The sequence below is a fragment of the Sturnira hondurensis genome, unplaced genomic scaffold (genome assembly GCF_014824575.4).
Source record: "Sturnira hondurensis isolate 20B ecotype Veracruz unplaced genomic scaffold, ASM1482457v3 Scaffold0020119, whole genome shotgun sequence".
Classification (NCBI taxonomy): domain Eukaryota; kingdom Metazoa; phylum Chordata; class Mammalia; order Chiroptera; family Phyllostomidae; genus Sturnira; species Sturnira hondurensis.
The window spans coordinates 926263-953023 of NW_028092750.1; the positions used below are offsets into that span (position 1 = coordinate 926263).

General features: G+C 49.5%; 1 protein-coding gene across 3 annotated transcripts in view; it reads right to left on the bottom strand.

The window, feature by feature from the left end:
- Window positions 1-17888: 17888 nt before the first annotated feature.
- The window catches only part of SLC25A37 (solute carrier family 25 member 37), a 35078-nt gene continuing 26205 nt past the window's right edge, over window positions 17889-26761 (bottom strand). For 2 of the 3 annotated variants that reach the window (XM_037028669.1, XM_037028670.1), the window contains exons 2-4: window positions 22805-23033; window positions 20791-20847; window positions 17889-19041 (exon numbers count right to left, since the gene is read on the bottom strand). In XM_037028669.1, the coding sequence (XP_036884564.1) occupies window positions 18521-19041; window positions 20791-20847; window positions 22805-23033 (807 nt within the window). In that variant the 3' untranslated portion in view covers window positions 17889-18520. Of the gene's footprint in view, window positions 19042-20790; window positions 20848-22236; window positions 22725-22804; window positions 23034-26761 lie in introns of those variants that run through there. The other variant, XM_037028671.1, reaches the window with a different exon arrangement.

The window sequence follows — 26761 nt, forward strand, 5'->3', positions numbered from 1 at the left end:
CGGGGAGCCCCAGGTGCCGGCCGCATCCGCGCTCCTTTCTCCTCCTTCGGGCGCTTCTAGTGATCACACCCCTGGTGTCCTCTGTGACCCTAATAATGAAGCTCCATGGCCCGTTCACAACCTTTAGGGAGGGGGCAGGGTCCCAGGGCCAGCTGTCCTGTGCCACTCTCTCTTGTGCGTCCCCTCAAGCTCATAACGTAACACCTGGGACATCATGAGCAATGGTACTGAGAAGACAAGCATGCTGGGAGGAGCCGTCAGGAGGAAAGAATGTTCTGAATGGAAAGAAGGGACCAAATCCTGAGTCTGTTATTCATCATGGTAGAAAGACTTCACACAATAGGGATGTTTTAAGGTTCATGGTGTCCCAGTGAGCTACAGCGACCGAAAGCCCTCACTCACAGTGAATGTTATCAGATTCTTACTCTCATGATTGGTCTGATCCAGGAAAGTGAGGGCTATCAGCATGTTGAAGAGATTATTTTTACTGATTCGACTTGGGTAGATAACAACGTTCGTTTGGCCATGCTATCTTGAATTTCCACCCTGACCTCTATAACATAACGCTTTTGTTTTTAAGATCAGCAAGTTTCTAAAAGACAAGTTTGCAAAGGATATCTTACAGTGAATACCAATACAAGGACACTTTTTGTGGGTAGAATGAAATAATTCCTTTTCTCTGGTCCATTTCACCCACTGAGCACCCAGTGCTAAGTCAGCACACCCAGAGGCTCAAGCACTAGTCCTGCAGGTCACTAACTAGTCCTGCAGGTCACTAACTGGATGGGCAGGTCACTAACCAGTTGGGCACACCCTTTGATCTGCCTGGTCTGCAGTTTCCTCCTCATCCGTAAAATAAAAGGGCTGGGCCAGAGGACCTGGGACCGCTCCTCCGCTGGAAGAGCCCGGGATAGGACTGCTCCTGTGCAGTCTCTGACGTCATGCAGGTACGCTTGCATGCCTTTTGTATAAGATGAGACAGAGTTTTCACAGGCCCTTCAGCCTACCTGCCACGAAGAACCCCTCGCTTTCCTTTACCTCTCACTGTGCTACAATGAAGATAAAAACCTGGCAAGCCGGTTTAGGAAAGCGAGGGCTATCAGTGCGTTTCACGTGGCTGCCACACGTTTTAACTGCCGCATCTCTGTGCAATGGTAACTGAGTGAGAACAGTTGGTCTGTGTCGAACCCTGAGCCCAGCACAAGGCCTGAAACAAAACGGGCCCACTGCGAGCCCGCAGCCTGGGGAACACAATGGCAGCAACAACCTTATTTTCACATTGGACACAATGTGGCTTTTCTGTGGCATTTTCTATAGTAGAATCTATGTGTCTATAACATGTAAATGTGTACAGACATATGTATGTGCTTTATTTTTGGACTAGTTTTTGGTTCACAATAAGATGGAGAGGAAGGTACAGAGAGTTCCCATACACCCCCTGACCCTACCCAGGCAGAGCCTCCCCCATTATTAACACCCCCCACCAGAGTGGTGCACTTGTCACAACTGAAGAACCTACAGTGACACAGCAGTCACCCAGAGTCCGCAGTGGACATTGAGGTTCACTCTTTCGTGGAATGAATTTCATGGGTTATAACAAATGTGTCCACCAATGTAGTATCATTCAGGGCAGTTTCACTGGCCTCAAAGTCCTATCCATTCCTCCCCTCTAACTCCTGACAACCACTGATTGACTTTGCTTTCCCCATATTTAGGCTTTCCCAAAATGCCATATAGTTGGAACCATATAGCATGTAATCCTGTCAGATTTCGGATTCACTTCTTGCACATAGCTCTATGCATTTAAGGTTCCTTTGTGTCTTTTCATTGCTTGACAGCTCATCTCTTTTTAGTGCTGCAATACATCCTATTGTCTGGACGTACACAGTTTATTTATACACTTGCCTACCATAGCAATTAGACAAGAAGAAATAAATGGCATCCGTATTGGAAAGGAAGAAGTCAAACTGTCTTATTTACAGATGGCATGATACTGTATGTAGAGAACCCTAAAGATTCCACCAAGAAACTGCTAGAACTGACAAATGAGTTCAGAAAAGTAGCAGGATACAAAATGTTTAATATTCAGAAATTAATTGCATTTTTATATGCCAATAATGAACTAACAATAAGAAAAATTAAGAAAACAACCCCATTCACAATTGCTTCAAAAAGAATAAAATACCTAGTAATAAACCTGACCAAGGATGTAAAACACCAGTACCTAGAAAATTATAAGACACTGAAGAAGAGGTAGAAGAAGATACAAATAAGTGGAAGCACATACCATGTTCATGCATAGGAATTAACATCATTAAAATGTCCATGCTACAATCTACAGATTCAATGCAATTCTTACCAAGATGTTAATGATGTATTTCACAGAACTACAACAAATATTTCAAAAATTTGTACGGAACCACAAAAGGCCCCACATAGCAATAGCAATCCTGAGAAAAAAGAACAAAGTTGGAGGAATCATGCTGCCTTATATCAAACTGTGGAGGCAGAGGCAGACACTCTGTGCCTCCTTACACAATCATAAGAAGGATCCAAACAAAAAACAAACAAAAAACGAAAAACACCCAGAACTGCCAGAAAATCATACTGTATGGAAGTCTGACAACCGGGGTCTTAGAGAAGCCATATTCATCCAGGTGGGTAGGAGAGGCAGAGACAGGGAGCTGGGGCGGCAAGGAGGTGAGTGGCAGTGGAGAGGTGGCAGCAGCGGCCATTGGAATGGGCAGTCCCATGTTCACGTGTGGTGGATAAAAATCAGGATACCTGACAAGAGAGCAATCCCAGCCCCAGGCCAGACCATGCAGCCCAGGGTTCCAGTGCTGGGAAAATAAAGCCTCATAATTTCTGGCTGTAAAAACCAGTGGGGATTGGAGAAGCAGAAGAAAGTGCTGGTCTCTAGAAGAATCTGTTTAAAGGACCCATATGGTCCTAGAATATATGCAAACCCACCCACTCAGGGAAACCACCACCAGGATAGCAACTAGAAGGGCACCGGTCACATACAGGAAGTGGGTGAAGAGACTGGAAACGGGGCAAGTGCAAGCAAGCCACCAGTTGTCAGGCAGCGGCACTGTCCTCTCCCTGAGCCCTCTCCCCAACACAGAGCCACAAAGCAGTGACGCAGGTTGCCCTGCCCTTCCAGATATCTAAGGCTTTACCCCATACAACTCAACACATGCACCAAGACATGAAGTCAAAGCAGCTTTACCTAATACACAGAAACAAACACAGGGAGACTGCCAAATTGAGGAAACAAAAAACATATGGCCCAAATGCAAGAACAGAACAAACCCCCAGAAAAGAACTAAATGAAACACAGATAGCCAACCTATCAGATGCAGAATTCAAAGCATGTAAGGTTAATGTCTAGATCATCTGGTAATAGAGACGCTCAGAGAACTCATTCAGTGTGGCAAAAGCATAAGAGAAGAAATGAAGGTTGCACTACGTGAAGTAAAGAAAAATTCACAGGGAACCAACAGTGAAGGGAAGGAAGCCAGGGTTCAAGTCAACAAATTGGTACATAAGGAAGAAATAAACAACCAGAACAGAATGAAGAAACAACCATTCAAAAAAGGGGGGGCAGGGGGGAGGGAGAATAAGAAGTGGACATCTCCAAAAGTGCCAATATCTGAATGATAGGTATGTCAGAAAGACAAGAGGAAGAGCAAAAAATTGAAAATTCATTTGAAAAACTGATGAAATAAAACTTCCCTAATTTGGTGAAGGACACAGGCATACAAATTTAGGAAGTGCAGACAGTCAAACAAGTTGGACCCAAAGAGGACCACAGCAAGGCACATCATATTTAAAATGCCAAAGGTTATAGAGAAAATATCAAAAGCAGCAAGAGAAAAGCAGACAGTTACCTACAAAGGAGTTCCCATAAGACTGTCAGCGGATTTCTCAAAAGAAACTTTGCAGGCAAGAAAGAACTGGCAAGAAGTATTCCAAGTGATGAAAAGCAAGGACCTACAACCTAAATTATTCTATCCACCAAAGTTATAATTCAGAATTGAGGGGAAGATAAAGTGCTTCCCAGACAAGGAAAAGCTTAAGGAGTTCATCATCACCAAGCCCTTACTATGTGAAATGTTAAAGGGACTTACTTAGGAAAAAGCAGCTCAGAACTATGAACATTAAAATGCCAATAAATTCACAATTGTCAACAACGGAACCTAAAAAACAAAAACAAACTAAGCAAACAACTAGAACAGGAACAGAACCATAGATATGGAGATCACATGGAGGATTATCATGGGGAGAGGAAAGGGAGAGAATGGGGGAAAAGGTACAGGGATTAAGAAGCATAATTGGTAAGTACAAAATAGATGGGAGAATGTTAAGAACAGTATAGGGAATGGAAAAGCCAAAGACCTTATATGCACAACCCAGGGACATGAACTAAGGGGTGGGGGATTGTGGGAGGGAAGGGGGATACCAGGCATAGGGGGAAAGGGGGGGAAATTGGGGCAACTGTAATAGTATAGTCAATAAAATATACTTTAAAAAAGTAACTATACTATAAGGCCATAGTAATCAAAACAGCATGGTACTGGAACAAAAACAGACACATAAGTCAATGGAACAGAATAGAGAGCCCAGAAATAAACCCACACCTTTAAAGTCAGTTAATATTCAACAGAGGAGGCAAACACATACAGTGAACTATGGATAATTAATTTAATAAATGGTGTTCGGAAAATTGGACAAATAACATGCAGAAAAATAAAGCTAGACCACCTTTTTACACCACACAAAAGAATAAATTTGAAATAGATCAAAAACTTAAATGTTAGACCCTAAACCATAATAATCCTAGAAGAAAACATAGGCAGTAAAATCTTGCACACTGCTCATAGGACTATTTTTCTATCTAATATATATCCTCAGGCAAGGTAAACAAAAAAAATAAACAAATGGGACTACATCAATCTCATTGTTTTATAATTTGCATTTCTCTGGTGGCATGCAATGTGGAGCATCTTTCCACCTGCTTATTTTTCATCTGTGTATCTTCTTGGTGAGGTATCTGTCATGGCCTTTGGCCTGCTTTAAAATCAGATTGTTTGCCCAGGTGTTGAGTTTTAAATGTTTTGTTGTATATTTTGAATAACAGTCCTGTATCTGATAAGGTTTTTGCAAATATTTTCTCCCAATCTGTGGCTTATCTTTTCATTCTCTTGACCATGTTCTTTGTAGAGCAGAAACATTTTATTTTGACAAAGTCCTGCTTATCAACTATTTCTTTCATGGATCGTGCTTTTGGTGTTGTATCTAAAAAGTCATTGCCAAAATCAAGGTGAGTTATCTAGATTTCAGCCATCGTTATCTTCTCATTTTATAGTTTTGCATGCTGCATTTAGGCCTGTGATCCATTTAGAGCTAATTTTTGTGAAGCGTGTAAGGTTAATGTCTAGATCATTTGGCATGTGGGTGTCCAGTTGTTCCAACACCACTGTGCTGCTGATGCAAACACCGGCCCACAATGTCTGCGTCATTATGGGTGAAATGAGACATTCACACGAACTACCGAGTCCGGTGGAGGAAAAGGGACAGCATGGCTTTTCTCTCAAGGGGAGCAAAAGCTGCAGCCCTTTCCGTGACTGGCCTTTACTGGGTTTCTCAGCACATTACTGATGGTTCTCATTTACTGGGCACATGTTGCTTTAGGTGGTTACCTTTCACAGAAAACAAAGGAGCCAAAGCCACTAATCACATCACAGAAGAGGGATATTTGCAAATGAAAATGACAAAAGTTGTTGAACCAGTTACACTCGTCCTTGGAAGGTTTAGCATGGATTTTAGGAAGTTACTTTGCAATAAATGCTTGCCACTGGGGGCTGAGCCCACATCAGGTAGAATGGTCTCTTCCATCTCCCCCCTTGTTTTTAGTTAGGACCATTATAGATCTCACAAAGCTTGCTACTTGCTGGTCTCTCACAGGACCCTGGGAAAATAATTCACAAATGGGTCAAAGGACACAGCATTATGACAATCGGTAAGCAACCAGCAGTTCCAAAGACCCACATTCTCAGATTGAGCCCATCAATCATTGTCAGGCAGAAATGGTCAAACAGATAATGTTACCGAACAAAGGGTCCGAGGGGGAGGCAGTACTTGGCCCACCGAGGGATGCCAAAAACTGCTGCAGAAAACAGGGGCCCCTCCCAAGGACGATACACTAATATCTATAGGGCTCTTCTGTCCGCCGCCAATTGGAAACGCATCTCTCAATGCCAGAGATTTGTGAAAAGGAAACAAAATGTTTATTTAACGCTATTTAGGCCTAATGCCTTCCTTAAAATATTAAAGTCTTTAAGGGTATACACCTACACACACACACACACACACAGCGCTCCCTTCTCCCACTGTCCCAACTCCGGGTACCGTAAATCAGGAAAAGAGCACACGTCCGTTTTTCAGGTCGCTGGCACGTGAGCTGTGTCGTCTGTCTGTCCAGGCAAGATCTCCAATTAATCCAAAGTCATGTGGCACCTTTCACTGGCAAGAGTTCTTTGTACCAAGTTCCAGTCAAAGTCTCTCCTGCTTTCCAGGCCACTCAGCCAAAGGGAGCACGCCAAAGCCGTGTGGGCCTCTTCTACCAAAGCCGCGTCTTTCTTCTTCACCTGGCCGCAGGGATCTCCATTCTGGCAAAGCTGCGTGGTCTTCCCTTTCACCTGGCCAAGAGGGGGTCCTCACTCTGCTAAAGCCACATGGCTCTCACACAGGCCCTGTCTCAGAGAAGCAGCCCCCAATTCCAGCCTGGGTAGCAGCCACTCACTTCTCCCTGGCCCAAAACTTGGCCACAGCTATTTAACATATCTATGAAACCAGTTAAAGGTTATAGATATGTTAAATGACCATTCCAGAGGTTAGCTGCAAAACTGTTGCTATGCAAAACAGCTCTCAATGGCCCTGCTCCATTCGTCCCTTCCCCCAACTGACACCTGGGGGGGGGGGTGAGGACATCCTAATATTTCCTCCAATATTTCTGTACACTTTGAGTTCTGGACACCATTCCAAATCTTTTCTGGGCCCCCCCTTGGCTGCACCCTGTATCAATAACATTCAAAGAACTCTGAAGGCCTACTTTGAGTCAGGGTTAGATAGCTAAAGGGCCACAAAACTTTGGGAAAACAAATTCATTTCAGGCTTGGACCCTTGTCACTTAAATTGAGGGTACTAGCAGAATAGGTTTCATAGGATTTTATGCTTTCTCTTAGGCCTGATTGCCTGGGGGAACCCGCCCTTTCCAGCACAAGGCCACACCCACCTCAGCATTGTTTCAGGTTTAGGTTGAGCAGGAAGTAAGGCAGCCAAGAGATTAGGAGACTTTTAATGCCGACAGAAAGAGGACCCAGGCTATGTTAGAGCCAAGGGGTGAGGGTCCATTACCCTCTTTTTCTACAGCCCCCCAAGCCCTTCCCTGAAGGCTTCCATGTGATCGTTCATGTCTTAGGTCTCCCCTCCCTTGAGGGATCTTACCTGTCACTGGCTTACCGACCAAGCACTGGGGGCCAGGCAGGGTGAAGTAAAGTGGGCAGAGGCGGTGCTCCTGCCGAGAAGATAAGCTTTGTCTCCGCAGTGGCTCAGGTCCTCAAGGCAGAACAGACCCGGATGAAGCAGGTCCCTTGGGCTCTTACTCAGCCTTAGTCATGGGGGATTACAACTCCTGAAACCAGGCAGGGTGGTTCCCAGCATCTAATCTCCCCCCTTTTTCTACTGTAAATGCAGTTGTAGCTGTTAAGCCTGTGAAACCTACTATTTGCTGTTCGCGAATGTGATCTCAAGAAAACAACCTTTAGATATACCATAAAGCACACATAAGGATTAAAACAGAGGGGCATCCAAGGGCTGCTAGGACCCAAACTTGTAAATTCAGTCCATTGAAACAGTTTTCAGGGTTCAACCATTGAACATTATGGGGCACCAAGGGGGTGTTTTCCTCTGCAAGGGCGCTTGAGCCTCAGCCCCTGTCATTGGGGCAGGCCCCATCCTCCTCTGTTGGAGGACCCAGGCCTATGAGTGATGGTGCGAGTGTCCATTTTCCTTCTGGTTGTTCAGGGTCAGCTGGGCCATCTGGTCTGTCAGTCAATTGGTTCTTGGCTTCAGGTAGCAGAGCTTGGTGTCTGTCCCGCTCATGATAAGGCTTTACTCTTTTGGCTGGTAGGCAGACAGGACCTGTAAGGATGGAAACACAAACATACCCTCTTCCCCAAGTTGAGAGATCTACAGGGCCTGGCCGAGAGCCATCTCCCAGAGAATCTCTATTTAAAACCTAAAGATAAGATGACTTTGGCTCCTTCTACTGGAAAGGTTTCTCAATTGGAGTACAAAGTGATTCATCACAATCTAGAAAATTTAGGTAAACATGGCTAATAAAATCAAATTCTTGGGGGGAAGGACTCATGACTCCCCCTTTTTGTGTTTTTTAAGACGATTTCTAAAAGTATGATGAGCCGGTTCTACAATTGCCTGACGAGTTGGATTTTAAGGTATTCCTGCTTGATGTTGGATATTCCAATGCTGAAGAAAAACCTGAGTAGAATGGGCAAGGTATCCTGGGCCATTGTCAGTTTTCGTTTGCTGAGGCCGTCCTACATAACTAAAGGCCACAGGCCAATCGGCTTGTATATTTTCAGCAGATTCTCCTGTTAAAGCAGATGCATGTAGGGCATCAGAGTAAGTATCAATGGAAATATGAATGTATCTGAATTTTCCAAAGGGAGCGTAATGAGTGACATCTGTTTGCCAAATTATTTGAGAACCTAGTCCTCGAGGATTAGCTCCTGTAGATGGAGGTGCCTTGTGAAGGGCTTGGCAATCAGGACATCCCTTAATAATTTGCTTAGCTTGGAAAGACAGGCCCCCTGCTGTTTCTGCAAGCTGCAATGAGTTTAAGCAACAAGTTAACGGCCCTGTTGTTCTCAGGACCTGGTAGCTCCTAGGTTCAGAGTTTTCAAGGAAAGTGGGAAAGATGTGGGGGGAGGTGCTCTGATTAAATATGTTTTAGACAAAAATGGTTGCGCACCGAGGGCCTTTTGTGACTCGATTGACTAATCATTCCCTCTGGGAGAATAGCCAGTTCTTCCCCAAGGAAACGATCAGTGTTTACAGGTACTGAGTTAGAAAATGGTACTTAGTCTTCCATGGAGAAAGGTTAGTTCTCCCCGGGAGACAGTATACCTACATTTCATTTTTACAATAAAGGTCACAGTTCTGGCATAAACAAGGAGGATTTTTAACATTTCGTTAACACATCACAGCCCCCCATTCCACTTACAGCATGCTTTAGATTGACAAATTAATGAACACATTCACAACTTTCAGAAACAGTTTTTTCTCTACTGGCAAATACATTTACTTTTAAAAAATTGGAGTTTTGACCTGCCCTGTTTCCGACCTGGGCCAGTTCACCCCTCCTTAGGCAACCTGGTGCTCCCCGCCCCCCACTCCCGGGAGGTCACCATATTGACCCCCCCGCCCCCCCGCCCCGAACTTACTGCCGACACCTGATCAGCATAGCGCACTATAGCCCAGAACTCCTGGGCTCAAGCCATCCTCCTGCCTCAGCCTCCTGAGTAGCTGGGACTACAGTTGCGTGCCACCGCGCCCAGCTGGTTGCAACTGCGCTGGCAAGTCCGGAACTGCACCCGGTACTGGGTGCAAGGGAAGGGTCTCCACCGTCATGCGTGGGGCAGAAAGGGAGGCAAGGGAAACCAATCTCTCTGTGCCACTGCCCGTCCCCAGCAGAGAGACCCAGCCCCCTCTCCACTCGCCAGGAGCATGCACGCATGCGTGAGCGGCTGCAGCCCTGCTGCCATCTCTCCCGCACACCTGGGCCGCTGCCGAGCCCACCGCGCGAGATGAGAGACCCAGGCCGGGGCGGGAATCGGGAGAAGGGCCTAGCTAGAACGCATCGGTCCCCTCTCTTCCATACTTCCAAAATGGAAAGATCCCTAATCTAGGAAACATTCAGCAGCCCTAAAATGCTGCTCAACCTAAAACATTACTCTCGTTCCTTAGAGAGCCCGTTCCCCAAGGTTGAGGGTTTGCAGAAACCTTCAAAGAAATTTTTTAACAAATAAAAGAACCTTTTCTGAAATTCTTTCCGCCGTAAGCATGGCGATTACAAAACCAGTCTCGATTTTGCTTTCTCTCCACCTGCACCTTTAAATCCAGTATAAGGCGGACGGAGGGAAAAGGCAAAACTTAAGGGCCCGCAAGAGGCAGCTTAAAAGAAAGAATTCGCTGAGATGCTTGTAAATTGTCCTGTAACTAGTTGATGTTTTTAAAGCGGATTAAAGGGAAAATCTTTGCTCTTTCTCCCAAGCCGAGACCTAGTTGGGGGTTGTGCTGCGGGGGTCGGTTTGTGGGTGTTTTTACAGTGTTACTGCCAGCACCCTTGTGGCTCTTAACTGCTCAATCCGTGCCCACAAGGTTGTGGCAAAAGCTTGGGAGAGGGAGCAAGGCTCCTGCTTGCGAAAGAAGGTACAGCTGCAAAACGGTCGCAAGAGAGGGCGACCCAAGAGGAAAGATCCTTTTCCTCTGTAATCCTACACACCCCACGACATCCCGGAACAGCACTCGGGGTCGGCAGCCCTTACCTGGGCTGACGCGCACACTCCAACCAAGCTGGTGTGTCATCCATAACGATGATGGCTCCTGGCCCCTGGGTCCCTGTTGGTGGCCGCCAGCTGGTGTGGACACCGGCCCGCAGTGTCCGCGTCATTATGGATGAAATGAGACATTCACAGGGACTACCGAGTCTGGTGGAGGAAAAGGGGCAACATAACTTTTCTCTCAAGGGGAGCAAAGTTATGTTGCCCTTTCCGTGACCGGCCTTTATTGGGTTTCTCAGCACATTACATGATGGTCCTGATTTACTATGCATAGGTTGCTTTAGGTGGTTACTTCTTACAGAAAACAGGAAAAGGAGCCAATGCCGCTAATCACATCACAGAAAAGGGATATTTGCAAATGAAAAGGGTAAAAGTGGTTGAATCTGTTACATTGGTCTTTGGAAGGTTTAGTGTGGATTTTAGGAAGTTACTTTGCAGTAAATGTTTGCCACTGGGGCCTGGACCCACATCATGCAGAATGGTCTCCTACATGTTGCTGTCACTTTCTCCCTGTAGTTCTGTTGATATTTGCATCATCACCCTTGGTGCTCCTATGTTGGGTGCATATGTTTTTACAAACGTATCATCGTGTTGGACTGGCCCCTCTATCATTACGTAATGCCCTTTCTTCATTTTTTATCTCAGTCTGTTTAAAGTCTAGTTTTTTTTCTGCTGAGTATAGTTACATCCACTTTCTTTTCACTTCCATTTGCATAAAATGTTTTCATCCCTGCACTTTCAGTCTGTGTCCTTACATCTGCTGTCTGTACAGGCAGCATCCCAGCTGTACGCAGGATGCTCTTAGACTGTTGCTCTTTACTGCCTCACACACAAAACGACACTGGACACTGGCATATGTACGGGAGCCTGTTCCTAAATTCATTGAACAATGACGCCCTTTAAGGTTTTGAGCAAGTAATGTTTCTGGATGGGGCCTGGCCCTGAGCGGGTCTGCTGAGGGTCAGCTGCAGTATGTGGGTTCTTGACTTTGTGTGGGAAGGATTCCACAACACGAGTCCAGGTGGCTGTGAGGGTGCGTTTATTAAAGTTGGGGACAGTGAGACAAGGACGAAGCAACAGGAGAGCCCAGGCTGGGCTGGGCTGCCTTAGCTCCCTGGGAAGTCAAAGAAGAGGGGGATTTGGGGACAGGTTCAGGGGGTCAGCCTGGGACAGGCTGCCCATTGCCTTAGAGTTTGGGAGACACCAGCCTGTGAGGAAAGAAGTGGGGGGAGAAGAGGGAATGGCACAGGCTGCTCCCCAGAGGGAGAGTGCAGGCTGGGTCCTTCGCCTGGAGGCTTTTATCTCCTGCAGGCCGGAATCTTAGGGGAGGCCTCAGGGGACACTTTAGTGGACTACTCACCAGTCGTCCAGGTGTGCCCCTTTAGGGTCATCCTCAGATTGGTAAGTGATGAGGCAGGTGGTGTTTAGTCATTGCAAGTGGTTCTGGCTTCGTCCACCTGGTTTTGCCGCTTTTCTGAGCCTGAAGTCGAAACACAACTGAGGCCCAGATGTTGTCTCCAGGGAGGAAAGTCTGGGGAGGAGAGGGTGCCCTGGGGGCCAGGCCCTTGTTTTCCCAGTTTTGACCGCTGCCAGGCACTGGGACGTTCGCCCTGGTGACCATCAGCACCTGGCTGTAAACTGCTTGGCCATCGTGTTCAGCCATGTGTCTCACTGTCCCTGTTCCACTCACGAGGGAATTTTTCTAGCTTCTCACTGTCCTGTCTCAGGAAGATGGTGAGTAGGCCTCCGGAAGCAAGGGCAGGAGTCTCTCGGGCTGGTGGTGGTGCAGGGAGGGGCAAGCGTCGAGATCTGGGAGATGTCCAGCAGGCGGCTGGACATTTAAGTCTGGAGCTCAGGAGAGAAGTTGGGGTGCTCCGGCCACATGCACGAATTGTCTTTCCATAGAGCCGGCTGAAGGTGCAAAGACAGATCAGCACTAGAGCTGAGGAGACAGCAGGGCCAAAGGCGGCCCCTTCCAGAGCAGCCAGCCATCCTGAAGCTGGTGGGGGGAGCTGAAGAAGGGCAGGGAAGTGGAAACCAAGAAAGGGGAGTGGAAGTGGGAGCTATTAGCTAAGGGCCCAGAGCTCCAGCGAGGTGCACGCCCAAGGAGAGGCCACTGGATTTCGAAACAAAGCACCATTTCTCCACCTCCACCTGCTATTCCCCCAGCAGGCCTTCCTCCTGAGGCCACCACTCCCGTCAGACAGATGGCTGTCACCTGCCTTCCTGTCACACTCAGTCCCTGTTGATTCCACCTGTGCGCTCATCCATTACACATACTCTGTTCCAGTCTCCCTGCCTTTCCCTCAGTCGCCCTTCTTCTGGACACTTTCACTGTGACACCAAGGGTCTGGCCCCCTCCGTGTTCATTCTCCACTCCGCCCTATCCACTTCTGCCAGATGATTCTTCCTGACGCTGAGACGCTGAGTGCCTGCCACCATGCCCTCTGTTAAAGACCCTTAATGACTCCCCATTACCTACCAATTAAAGGTCAACCTCCTTACGATGGCAGTCTGGCGAGGGGACCCAACGCCCCTTTGTTTTCCTGCCAGGAGTACCGGCCCACCTCTCCTCCCTCCCAGTGGCCGTCTCCTCTATTGGGTTGGCCAAAAATTTGTTTCTTTTTTTCTGTAAGATGGCTCTGGGAGCACTTAGTTGTCTTTAACTTCACTCGAAACAATTTTGTTAGATTGTGTTGTGACAGCTGTCGTTATCAATTTGCATTAAAAAACATCAAAATCAGAATTTTTCTGTAGCCAAATAAAATACTAAAGATGGAAGAAAATAAGCAACATTTTTGACATATTATACTTTGTTACTTCAAGAAAGATAAAAATGCAACTGAAAATGCAAAGAAAGATTTATGCAGTGTATTACACGGTGAAGGTGCTGTGACTGATCGAATGTGTCCAAAGTGGCTTACAGAGTTGTGTTCTGGAGATTTCTCTCCGGATGATGCTCCGGGGGCGGATAGACCCACTGAAGTTAATAGTGACCAAATCAAGCCATTACTGAGAACAGTCAATGTTGTACCACACAGAAGACAGTGGCCACACTCAAAATACCCAAATCAACCAAGTTATTGGTGAAAATGAAAAATGTGTTATTTTACGGAACAGACTATATAGACTTTTTGGTAGAGCCAATGCATTTACAGATCCAATGCATTTCCAACACTGGGCTTGGAAAAGAGCCCTGATTACAGCACTTGTCTGCTTCAGCGGTATAGATTCCTAGGTTTGCTGACTTCCAGCTAGCAACATGACGTTGCCAAATGCAGATACGCATGCGAAGCTCCAGGGGGGTTCGCAGGGGGTGGAGGGACTGCTCCAGCTCACCTCCAGAGCGTAGAGCCATGAATGAGATGGATGACCTGGCTAGTGGCATCATGTTACTCTGATTTCTACAAAGACTAACTGGAACTTTAAGAAAACGCAAGCATCCCAGAGTCTGTGGGAAGGGCTAGGGCCTGTAGAAGTCCCACAGGCAATCTCAAGAACACACAAAGAACTCTACGGGCAGAACCTGATGCTGACCATAAAGCTCTCAGGTTCTAGCTTCCCCTTCCCAGAACTTCCTTTTCCCCTCCATTAACACTCCTCCACCTCGGCGGGCAGGCCAGTGTGTGTACACGGCTGGCCATGTCTGTGCGCTCTGGGTGGCGACCCTTTCTTTTTCCTGAATAAATCCTTTATGGAGATGAAACACTTAGTCAATATTAATTTGCAGTCAACATTTCCACGGTAGCCTCCAGGGCCGTCTTGGTGGGGCTGGGTCTCCTTGCCTTAAGGAAGTCTGTGGCTTCCCTCATATTCTTCTGTGAGGCTCTAAGGCCTGAAAGGACAAAAGCCACCTTCTGCACTTGGCTCTTGTCCCCACAGTGCCAAGAACAGCACTCTGCTCTTGGGAGGACTTCAGATTCATTGGCAGATCGACTTCATAGGGCAGGGGAGGAGGAGTGTCTGCTGAGCAGATGCACACACACCCACTGAAAACAGCCCCCCCCACCTGCCTCCCACCCACCCAAGTGGGAGGAGCAACTGAAGGCACAAGTCAGCTTTGAGAAGAACAGGTTGGTCTTGGGTAAAACTATGAAGCAGGAAATATATCTCCAGCCTTGTGCACCCTCTAGCCAGCGCCCCCTTCCCACGTCCTGGCACCCTTGCCCTTGGCTGGCTCTCAGCCCAACCTCAGTTCTGACCCTCCACCCTTGCTAGAGCCTCCAGTGCCAGCAGGCACTGTTACCCCAAAACTATGTGCAGGATTAGGACCTGACCCTGGCTTCTCAGAGAGCTCCAAGACCTCCCTCTGCCAACTCCCGGCCCAGAAAAGGCTCAGTTCTCTGCCTTGCACTGTGAGCTTTAGGAAACAGGTGTGGTTTCTTGTCCCCCGAGGGGTTGCCTCATGGAGGGACCCTTTGGGACTGAGGGTCACAAAGGGGCTAATTGGTAAGTACGTGAGAAGCAGGTATGAGGGCAGCATGCACCTGGGCGTCCACATCATGCACTGCCGTGCGTCACACTCAGGCGCCCACACTGGAAAGAACGGCCGCTACACTCCCTGGCACAAGTCACAAAGCCAGGCGGCCTCGGGGCGCTGTCCTGGGGCGGCAACGTGACCTCTCCAGGCTGGCCGCCATGGCACTCGGCTTCCATTTGAAAAGAGGGCAGAAAGCAACCTTTCTGTCGATGTCACAGATCCTGGTCCTTCCTGTGTGGGCCTGGAAGAGGTGCAAGCCCCAAGAATTGGGTGTTTCTCTCCATCCTTCCTCTTCCTTCAGCACTCCCACCACAGAGCCCCACCTCATCATAGACCAAGGCTGTGTCTCTAGCTCTGTGTCCCAGCTGGAGCAGCACATCAGAAATCCCCCCGCCCCCCCCCCCCAAAAACACACATTTCTCCCTTCGAGGAACTGGCAACAGCTGAGAGGTGGAATCAGCGATTACTACGACAGGTGTTTAAGAAACTAGACTTGCTCATCCTGGTACACGGTGCACCCAGCAGGTAGGAAGCAGCAGTCCATTAGCATTTAAAAGGCACAATCAGCCTCAAAGCTACTGGCACTACCATGTGTCTCAGATGCAGCCTTCAGGGACTTTGGAGAACAGGGTTTAGAATAAGACACCAGCGGTAAAAAAAAACAAAAAAGAAAGAAAGAAAGAAAAAGAAACAAACCATATAAAAGGATGTAGGCCAGTACAACACTAAATTTTAAAAACATAGTCCTGGGTTGAACATTTATCCCATTTGAAAAGGAAGTCAACCTTTTATTTGAAAATAAAACTCTGATGTACAAGTGGCTGAATCTCAAACCCTGGTCTGAGCGGAAGAGCTTTCACACGGGTGGACACGGCCTCGTGCTTGCACATGCAGGGCGGCAGGGCTGGCCAGCCCGTGGCCCGGGATGGCGATGGATATGGCCCAACAAGAAACCGAAAATTTACTTAAAACATTTTCTCCCTGCTCCCCAGTTTTTGTTAGTGTTTGTGCATTTAGTGTGTAGCCTAAGACAACTCTTCTTCCAGTGTGGCCGAGAGATGCCAAAAGGTCGGACACCCCGGAGTGAGGACCGTACTCAGTGGCGTTGCCTGGCTGCAGACATCAGCCCAGAGACACTGACCGCCGAGCGCACTCCACGGTGCTGCGAAGCTGGCCATCACTGGGGCTGGGGAGAACACATTCCTGTTTAGCACTTCACAAGGACAAAGTCAAAATCCACAACTGCACCGAGGTCTGCACAAGGCAACAGGACACACTTCAGAGCAGGGCTCAGGGCAAGTGGGGGAGATAAATTCCCCCCCAATAAACGACCACTTGTATTTTAGCCTTCCTTCAGCCCCAGGGAGACCTGGAGGGGAAGGCGGGGCAGGTGGCCGCTGCACCGTGAGAGGGACGTCAGGACGGGACCTGCCACTCTGAGCCCAGGGCTCTGAGATGCACCCTTCACCTCCGCTTCTCGAATCTGCCCACCCGAAGGAGTGTTCCCAGAGCAGCCAGCAGCTTTTCTATCAAAAACAAAATCCTGTAAGAAATAAACATTTTGCAACAATGTACCAAGCTTAAGTAGACAAAGAGGAGTGGTTGGATAATTATTTTAGAATCCAATCTGTGGTTTTTCCAGCCGCAGAATCTAACACTGACACAGGCCATCTTTAGAGAGATGTAAACACTTCCCAAGGCAGCGTGGTCCCCGAGGGCTTTTGTATCCGAGTGGGACGGATGCTTGCTGCCACTGGTTTCCACTGTAGGCGTTAACCCTGAGGTGAGACAGGCCAGCATCTGAGCCCCAGGCCCAGGAGAAAGGGCCCACTCTCCTGTCCCTGATGAGATGCCGAGGACTGGGTGCAGGGCCCCAAGATGCAAACTGTCCCGGTGCCACCGAAGTTTCTCCCAGAGTTACAGGAGCCAGGGCTGAGCCTCAGGGACACACCCAGGAGTGTGCCTCCAGAACCTGTACACAGCTGGGCTCTGAGAGGGAGCCATCAGGCCTTCCCCTCACAGCCTGGGAGCCCATGGAGAGCCCTGGCCAGAGGGAGCAGGCTTGAGTTTTCTCTGTGAGTTTTCTCTGTGATCATGTGGCCCTTCAACATGGCAGTTAGGCCTCAGGGTCTAGCTGACCTGGACCCACAGAGGCTGAAGATGCCCCGGGGTGTCCTGACTTGGGGACCGAGGCCCTCAGCAGCTGGGCCCTGGCCAGAGGGCTGGAACTTGGTCGCTGTGTGTGGGGAGGCTCTGTGGCAGGGGACAGACAAACGCCTAGATACACTTGCTGGGTTTTTTAAAATCTCTAAAACTGACAGGGAAACAGATCGGGAGTTCAGTCAGAACACACACAAACAAGAGCCACTGAAGTGCCTGAGTCAGAAGGTGGAGGCAGAGAGAAGTCCTAGGGGAATAGGACTCATCCTGCCTACAGGCGGCCAGTTGCGGGCATTTCAAGGGCTTCTGAGAGCTGGCCCAGGGAGGCCGCATTCACGCCAGCAGGAAAGGAGACGGCCTCAGCAGGTGTAAGACGGTCACTAGGGACCACTGTCCTCCAGTGTGGTGCCTGTCACCGGCACGTGTGCGTGCACACTGCAACAGAAAGCATCCCAGAGCCAGGCCTCTGGTCCGGAATTTTAAGGAAAGACAAAAGCTAAAGGCACATGAAGGTAACTGCATGGATAAAAGAAAGCAGCTGGAAGATACATGTTATTTTGATTGTTTTTCAAGGGAACTTTTCTCCCCCATCAAAAGAAAAATTCAAAATATAAACTTATATTTATTATTTTACATTCATTATTTTGCATTCAAGTGACACTTCCATTTGGGGGCTGACCACTTCCTAGGCCACTTTCAGAGATTACTTTGGTGCCTTTTCCCTCTATCCAGTGGAAGAGTAAAACCAACTCTGCAGTCCCAGCTGCCACACTGATTCACACACGCGCGCACACACACCCCAGAAACCTGCTATACAGAAAAACAAAGAACAAATGCCATCCATCTACTTTATACTGTGTCCTGGAACTTTTACATCCGTAATTTTTGTTTTGCTTTTAATGTTCTCAGTCACTGCACATCTTCTTCCCTCCCATGACCCTGCAACTCCAGGGGAGGGGCCGGCCACACTGAAGCAGAAAAGCTGCACTCCCGAGGGGAGGCAGTGCCCCCTTCTGAAGCCTCACCCCACCTGCCACCACCTCGGATGTCCCCACGGAGGGCCTGCATGTAAGCAGCTGTCTCATCCGCCCCTCTCAGGCACCGTGGAGCGGAAGGCCCACCCTGAAAACAGCCTGCAAAAATGCTTTCAGGGCGAGGGTGAGGCGGTGCAAGCAGGCGGGGAGAACCTCTTAAAAACACAAGATGCTGGACTCACGGCCTTCGGCCTGCTCCTTTAGTATGGCGCTCGACTCTCCAGCTTGCGCTTGGTGAGGAAGTATTTGAAAAACTCGTAGACGGACCAGGAGATGGCAGTGGAAGGCATCTGGTACAGCACTCGGGCCTGCATGCCCTTGAAGTAGCCGGGCAGGCCATTGAGCTGGTACACCGTCCGGAAAGCGTTGGCCATGCCTGACAGCCGGCCGCTGATGTTGGCCAGGTTCAGGGCCATGTTCTCCTGAGTGTTGAGAAGGGTCTTACAGACGTCCAAGGGGGTGGTGGCGGCCGCGGCCAGGGCCCCGGCCAGCCCGCCTGAGATGATGTGGGACTGCGGGTTGTAGCGTCGGTGCGGGTTGACCTGCTCCTGCAGGAACTCGTAGGTGATGAAGTGGATGGACTGGAAGGGAATGTTCATGGTCAGCTGCGTGGTGTAACTCCGGTAGAAGGCCCTCAAGCCCTCAGTCCTCCAAACCGTCCGGACGCAGCTGAGGGCTGACCGGTGTGGCGAGTTGTACATCTGCATGCGCTGCTTCACGACTGTGGGCGGGCCGCAGGGTGCAGCCAACAGCAGGCGGTCAAGGGGCAGGTGGTTGGTTTGGCCCCACCCCGTCGGAGTGAAATGGGAAGCCAAGCCACAAAGAGAAACAAGCAAGTTTAGACAGGCTGGTAACAGGTCCCAGAGACAGCACACTCACAGCCCCAGCCTGAGACCACACAGGGCCAGCTCCAGGCAAGCCCGGCCCCAGGCCAGTGAGGGGCTCTTCCCTACCGTTTCTCCAGCCTGAATCTCGTTTATGGTGGTCCCGACACTGAGCCGCCACTTTCAATTCCCTGACCTGAGCTGCCTGGGGCGTCATACCCACCACAAACCTTAACCCCGCCCCTGGCCCTTCTGCCCTCCTCTGTCCTAACACATCTCCTGGTCACACGTCCTGTCTTGTCTGTTCTGGTCTTTGCCCCTGACAGTGTCATTAAGCTTCTGTATCACAGTGCTCCTGCCAGAGACACTAGAACTGAGTCACCTCCGGTGAAAACGCCCACTTTGTTAACACAAAAGTATCTATGGACCAGAGACCATGAGACAAATGAAGGCCAACTGTGGTCCCCTAGGCGTGGGTTGTGATCACCCCCACACATTGCCAAAATGAACACATACGGCGTGTTTTTCTTTATTGTTCAAGAAATGAAGTCCTTAAATTAATATAATGTCAAGGAGAGGAGGTGGGAGTTGAACTCATTTCTCCTTTAAAATACAGAAGCAAAATTCTCGCCTAGATGACCTGGACTAAGTGGTCACTGACCAGGTCGGGGCCTGTAGGAGTCGCCGTAAACACACACAGAGAGGAGCCTGCCTCCCCATTGGGCCCGTCACATCCCTGAAGGACAGGGCAAGTCCCCTGTCTACTAGGGCATGGGAGGCAGCGGGGAGCCAATGAACAGAAAAGCTTATAAGACTAAAAGTGTTGACATTTTTTACTTCTGATTCTCCCTTCTGGAAAGGGGCCATTTAGGGGGGTAGGTGGAGAGAGGCCCTCGTCTTTGGAGACTACCCTGGCTGACTGCAGGCCCAGGACCAGGTCCCAGAACTCTCGAGGTCCAGAGCAGGCGGCCAAGGGCCTGGGGACACAGCAAGGCCGCCAGTGCCTGGGCCTGCACAGCTGACAGCTGTCCTACTGCCCCCAACTCCGATGGAAACAAAAAGGATAATGTGGGAGGAGAAAGCTACAACCAATCGGCCAAATGCTCATTCACGAAGCAGAGGGGACTCTTAACACTCTCGTCTCTAGGTTCACAAGTGTTTGAAATTTACCATAATCTCAAATTTCTTTTAAAAAAGCAAACTGCATTTTGCCAGGACCCCCTAAATCTGTCTAGGGTTGAAAGGCTAGGAGGTGTGTGCACACACGCACGCACAAAGATTTCAGACCCACCCAAAAGAACCCCCGGGGGAGCTCATCAACACAAAGTCCCCGTCCCCACCCTCACAGGCGGATTTAGGTGGTCCGGAGTGGGACCTGAAAATCGGTGTTTCTACCGTGCTCCCCAGAACGCTAATGGCTGCGATTCCCCAGGCCGCACCACGCACAGCCCTGTTGAAGAGAACAGGGCCGCCCAAAGCTCGAAAGCCAAGGCCCCTTCTCGAGACCTTTAATAAAATGTGGTTAAAATAAATTCCCCTGCTTATTCTGCCTGGGAGCCAGGAATCCACTCACCCGATCTCCTGTCCCCCACCCCTCCTGCCCCCTGACACCCCTCCTGCCACTCCCTGGGACCTTGGAACATTACCTTCTGCTGGATTCATTACTGCATCGTGGAGCAAAGTGGCCAGACTCCCAGCTATCCCTGCAAAACAAACTCCAGAAAATTACCCTCTGGGACCAGGCGTTCTGAGAAACTTCCTGGAACCTGAAAATCAGACAGAACCCTGGGCACACCTTTCTAAGAAGCAAAATTTGCTACAGACACCATCTGGGGGAGCGTGGACTTTTAAAACCCTAAAGGGATCATGGAACTATTAGATAAAAACGGGGAAGGAAGCACAGGGGCAGGTACCCACGTTTTCTCCTCGCAGAAACCTCATTTTCTCTCTGGCAGTCAATCCCAGGCGAAGGTTAGCCCCTCTCACGCTGGATGGCACCCAGGAAGCGGACTCTGGCTTTTCCCACCCTCTAGGTGTTCATTCTAGCTCATCCCTCACCTCTGTCTAGAGACGGACTCACTCAGCGGCTACGCTGGGGCCTTCAGACAGAATGACACCGTGTATACGGCAGAGAGGGAGAAAAGAAATCTTTAAGAAAATTCTTTAATAAAACCTGGGCACTTTAAAGCAAATGGGCATGGGAAGAGAGTGCCAGAAAGACCTGCACATGGTAGATTTTCAGAGTTAATTTGCGACGATGACTTGTCTGAGAGATGGCAGTCCAATCATCTGGTTTCAAGAACCAGGAATTTCAAAAGCCTGACTCAGCCTGGAATTTTGCTTTTCGATTCGGGTTTTTTCCCTCTGTGGATCACGTGCCCAGTAATTCAGGTAACCGCTGGAAGGCGAAAGGAATGAGGAACAGCGGCTTCCGAAATACACCCCCCCCTTCCTCCACACACACTTGTGCTTGCCCCCAGAAAGGTCAAAGTGCCACCACACACACCACAGGGAAGCAGTCATGGCGCAGGGCAGAACTGGGTATAAACCAGGTGCCATCAAACCTCAGTCAAAGGGTCCCCAACCAAGGACCTAAGCTGTTCCACGGGCAGTTTCTGCCAACAGACAGCCACGGGCTCGTGGGTGGCCTCAGAGGGGCTCTTAGCGACCATCTCATTAAGTGCAACTGACGCCCAGTTTTTGAAAAGCAAAACAAGCGTCTGTAAATCAGCCAGGTATACTTATTATTACCCAGGTTGGCTGATGGGAGGTACGCGTTTGGTTCTGGGCAGAACAGGAAGAGAAGGGGAAAAAATTGTTACTGGTCACATCCACCTCTCCGTGGCCAAATGATTAATTTTGTTCAAATAAAAACACTGTATCATCCCACCCATGGTCCCATTTCACACCCAAACAGAGACCAACAGAAGCCCAACCCCACAGGAGAAGCCAAAATAACCGTTCAGCTGGACCCAGGAAGACATGCCTAGGTCGGAGCTGCCCGCCAGACTCAAGCCCCCACCCACTCCCTCAGAACCACCAGAGAAAGCCCTTTCAGCCCTTGATCGCAGAGAGAGGCAACTCAGACAAACAGAGGAGCGTGGGGCGAAATTCCCATATCCCCAGAAGCTTAAGGCGGGAAAGGTCGTCTGCGCTGGAGCAAATCCTTTGTCAGCCATAAAACTTCTTGACCTTTTAAAGTTTAGTTAGATCTTGACGTTGTAGAGACCTGTTGAACCAGTTTTTAAATAGTCTCAAAGAAGCTGTCCAGATAACTTTTTTTTTTTTGGAATCCAGCATTCAAAAGTTTTCGTTTCTATTCAGGGTGTTTTTTTCCTAGATCTGATCATTATTAATGGCTTTAGAATGTTAAAAAAAAAAAGAAAAAAGAAAAAAAAGAAACGAAAAAGCCACACAACAGTGAAAACTGAAACCCCTCCATCACCAATCTCCCCTGGCTTCAGAAAGCGAAGATGGGGGACGGAAAAGGCGTGTGTGTATGAGTGTGTCTGGGTGTGTGCACACACGACTCTACAGTTCTTTATTCAAAGCAAGCGTGGCGGAGACGAGGCAGCAGGCTGCTGGGTCACAGGGAGAAGACCCTGGGGAAGGTCTGCTGAGGACAGAGCTCTCTAACTCCAGACAAACGCTTTCTAATACCGTTGGCTAGGTGGCTGTTTCCTTGGTGATGGAAAACGGCATTTAAAGTCCTTTTCATGTTTTCATAGCAGGCAAAATACAGGGCGTGGGCCGGCCCTGCGCCCATCATCATCACGTTGAGGCCACGCAGGGGCCTCCAGAAGCCTTCAGTCCGAATGATCTTCTTCAGGGCTCCATGGACGCTCGTGTACTGGGCTTTGGGATCTGGGTTCAAACTCTGCATTCGTGTCTGCGGGGAGCAAGAGAACAAGAAACACGTGGGTGTTAATGAGGGCGCTGAGGAGGGCAGACCCAGAGAGAGTGAGAGAAAACAGCCCGTTTTCATAGTTTCACAGAATATCTTGGTGAAGAAAACACTGACTCCTTCCTGGATCGCTCACTCCTTCCCGGGCCTCTCTCCCAGACACAAACACACCCACAGGGATTTTGTTACGCCCAGCAAAGGGGGGAAAGAGGAGGGGCGAGGGGCTGGGCTTGGAGAAGGAAGACCTCTCACAGTGGCCGGTATGGCTCAGTTGGTTGGAGCAAGACTGAAAGGTCATGGTTTTGACTCCCAGTCAGGGCACATGCCCAGGTTGTGGGTTCCATCCCCAGGCAGGGTGCGTATGAGAAGGCAACCAATCGATGTCCCTCTCTCTCTAAAAGGCAATGGGGAAAAAATGTCCTCGGGTGACTGCTGATGAGCCCCTTACCCCCTCTAGGCTTCGGGGTCCTCAATTCAAAAAAAGTCACAAGGATGTAAAGTGCAGCATAGAGAACAGAGCCAATAATACCATAATAACTACATATGGTGCCAGGTGGGTACTGGAACTATCGGGGGGACCACTTCATAAATGATATAAGTGTCTAACCCTATACTGTACACCTGAAACTATACACTACTGGATGTCAACTGCAATTGGTGGATTAAAAAAAAAGAAACACAGAGTTTTCATGGGCATCAAATAAAACAGTGCATGTGAAAATCCCCAATAAACTCAGAGACCTAGTCAATTTTAAGAATCTCGCACTATTACCATAACCCTGTGGCTGCCACTCTGGTTCTGACGCCTCCCGTGCCCTGGCGGATCTGAGACTCCAGGCTGGGAAAGCGCCTGCTCAGCCCGACCCTGAGGTCTCCCCACCAGGCTCGTGCTCGGGGCTGGCATGTTCGCGGTAAGTATTTTTGCCATGAACATCTTTGTGACGATCATTTCCCCACCACAACTAACTGGCCATGAGGCAATTTTGCCATAAAGGCTAAAACTAACAAAAAATAAAGCAGGGGCGTTAACACAGACACAATGAAACACGAAAAATTAAAAAGACTTTATTGCAAACAATGAAACCACGGTGTCTTCCATGTCTTTGGTATGATACGTTTCTTGGCTTGTTAATTCACCTCCTCATTTAGCATCATGACTTTTCCTTCTCGCTACAATCTCTTCCTTCATTGAGGGACGTCTGCGTTTCCACAGAATCCACAATGTTCTTGGAGACTGTTGTGAATGAGGTAGCAACCTCTTTGATATTTGTGCAGCTAGATAAACTGTTGGTGTTGAGGGGTGCGAAGGCCGAACATGGTCCCCGAAGTGTCTGCGAACTGATACGTCATCATTTTCTGGAATAGGATGTCATCCGGCTTCACACAGAATTTTGTCATCTGTTCTGGCACGTGCTTGTCACCATCCTGTGCCATCGCCCACTGTTTTAAGACCGCCTGGGCTACTGGTCACTGTGTAAACCATTAGGAGGGCTGAGATTTATGAAATCTGAAACTGGGAGTAACTCAGAGAACTTTGTAGATGGAGAAGTGAAACCAAACTCACAACTAGCTTAATTAAACGCGTGAAGCCATACTGTCAACTAGGTGTGCCAGCGCAAACGTTTATGGCAAAAATACCTGGAACCACCCTCATTTCCTCTAAATGCTTTTTCCATTTTGTCTTTACAAGACGGCATCTAAATATAAACAGCCCTGTTCTTAATTTCCCCTATGCAGCCCTGACCCCCTGCAGCAGAGACCCGGCTCTCCCCACCCCCGTTAGCGTAACCAGGTTGCCCAGGTGCTGGAGCAGGCGTGACACTTAATCTTACATGTCGCCCTGGTGAGGCCACACTACCCACACGGGCTCCAAGTGTGGTCAGACACTAGGGGTCGCTGGGAAGGTTACTGTTTAGACTTTGGGTAAAGCGGGTTCCCCTCCACAGGGCGGGCGGGCCCCCACTGAAAGCCTGAAGAGGAAAATATGAAGTGCCTCCCCACCACGCACGCCCCCGAAAGGAAGAAAGAAAGTCTAGGCAGCCTGTGGACTTGAGCTGCAACACCAGCTCTTCCCCGGGTGTCCAGCCGGCCTGGAGGTTTTGGACCTGCCAGTCTCCACCATCACTAAATAAAGGGAGAACCACTAAATAAAGGCCTGCCCCGGTCCCTGCACTTTTTAATTACAACCTCCATCCAGCCTGTGCAGTGAGAGAGGCGCCCCCGGTTATGCGCGGAGGGGCCAGGGAGAGGGGCCATGGGGGAGGGCACAGTGTGTGGAGGGGGTGGCAGCAGAAGGCAGTGGGGCACATGGTGCCAAGCCAGTGCCACCACTGAATTCTAGCAGCGGCTCTTCGAGTAGGTTCCTTAATCGGGGCGGGGAGGGGGGAGGGGGGTGGTGTGAAGTAATCCCCAGAGAGCCGTTGGCAGGCTGCAGTAATGATGGGAAACACCTGCTACGGACAGGCAGCCAACAATGACCAAACCCTCTCCCTCTATGTAGGCAAAGGCCTCAGGAGGTTCTCTCCCTTACAGAGCTGCTTCCGTAAACTTACAAGGGAAAGTTCAGCCTGATTTCTCACCTCCCCTTTTTACACTTAGGAGTGAGGCAGTTGGAGGAGATGTTACTGAAGCAAAGCGCACCACCCTCCTACGGGGAAGAGGGTATCGAGGCACACTCGGGGGACTTCTCCATCCTCGGCGGTGGGCAGACCATGTTTAATGACACACGCCTAAAACAGAGGCCAGTGGCCCGTGAGTACGGAGGACCCAGTCAAGGCCCACCTGGGCCCATCACAGCCGTGGTGGCTGGGTTTGGGGCCAGAGCCTCTTTTGTCCTGCGGCACCTTTGTTTCTCCCACCTGCCTGCAGGGAGCACCCTCTCAGGGTCGGACACCAGGACCCAGACCGGAGAAGCAGATAATGAAAAAGGAAAGTGCGAGATAAGGGGAGAATGACGCAGACCATCCAAAGTGCCAAGAAGCAAGCTCAGAGGAGCGACTGGGAGGGACCAAGCTGCACCATTACAATCACAGCAGACTCTCAGCAGAGAGGCCATGAGGGGCCGGAGGCAGCTGGGTGAGAAGTGAGGCACGAGGGGCCAGAGCCAGAAAGGAAACCATCAGTTTAGCTTCTCTTTCTCCCGTGCAACTGAGAGCTGGGCACTCCGCATCCACTCGAGGACCGGAGAAGAAGAAAAAACCAGGGGTAGCTGGAGAAAACTTCACTAGTGGGGGGAGGCATGAACAGCAAAGCGTGGTCCAGCCACACAACGGAGGTCCATCCGGCCTTACCAAAGAAGGGCATTCTGTCACCTGCTCAGTGACATGACACACAGCGAAAAGAGGCAAATACTGTTCGATTCCACTTACTTGAGAGGCACCTAGTGCAGTGAACTCACAGAGACAGAAAGCAGAAGGGCGGGTGCCAGGGGCTGAGGAGACGGGGAGAGGGCAGTGAGTGTTTACGGGGGACAAAGGCGTGGCTTTGCTGCTGGCGGAGTTCTACGGAGGGAGGGTGGGGATGGGAGCACAACACGGCGAATGGGCTCAGGGGCACCAAACTGCACACTTCGCACGGTTAGGATGGTACCTGTGATGGTATGTGCAGTGTACCTCAATTTTCTTTAAAAGCCAGGGAGAAGGTAGAGAAGAGGAAAAATAAAATAAAGGAAGTAGGATGCACAGAGAGAGGGCAGAGCTGGGGAAAAAACAGTA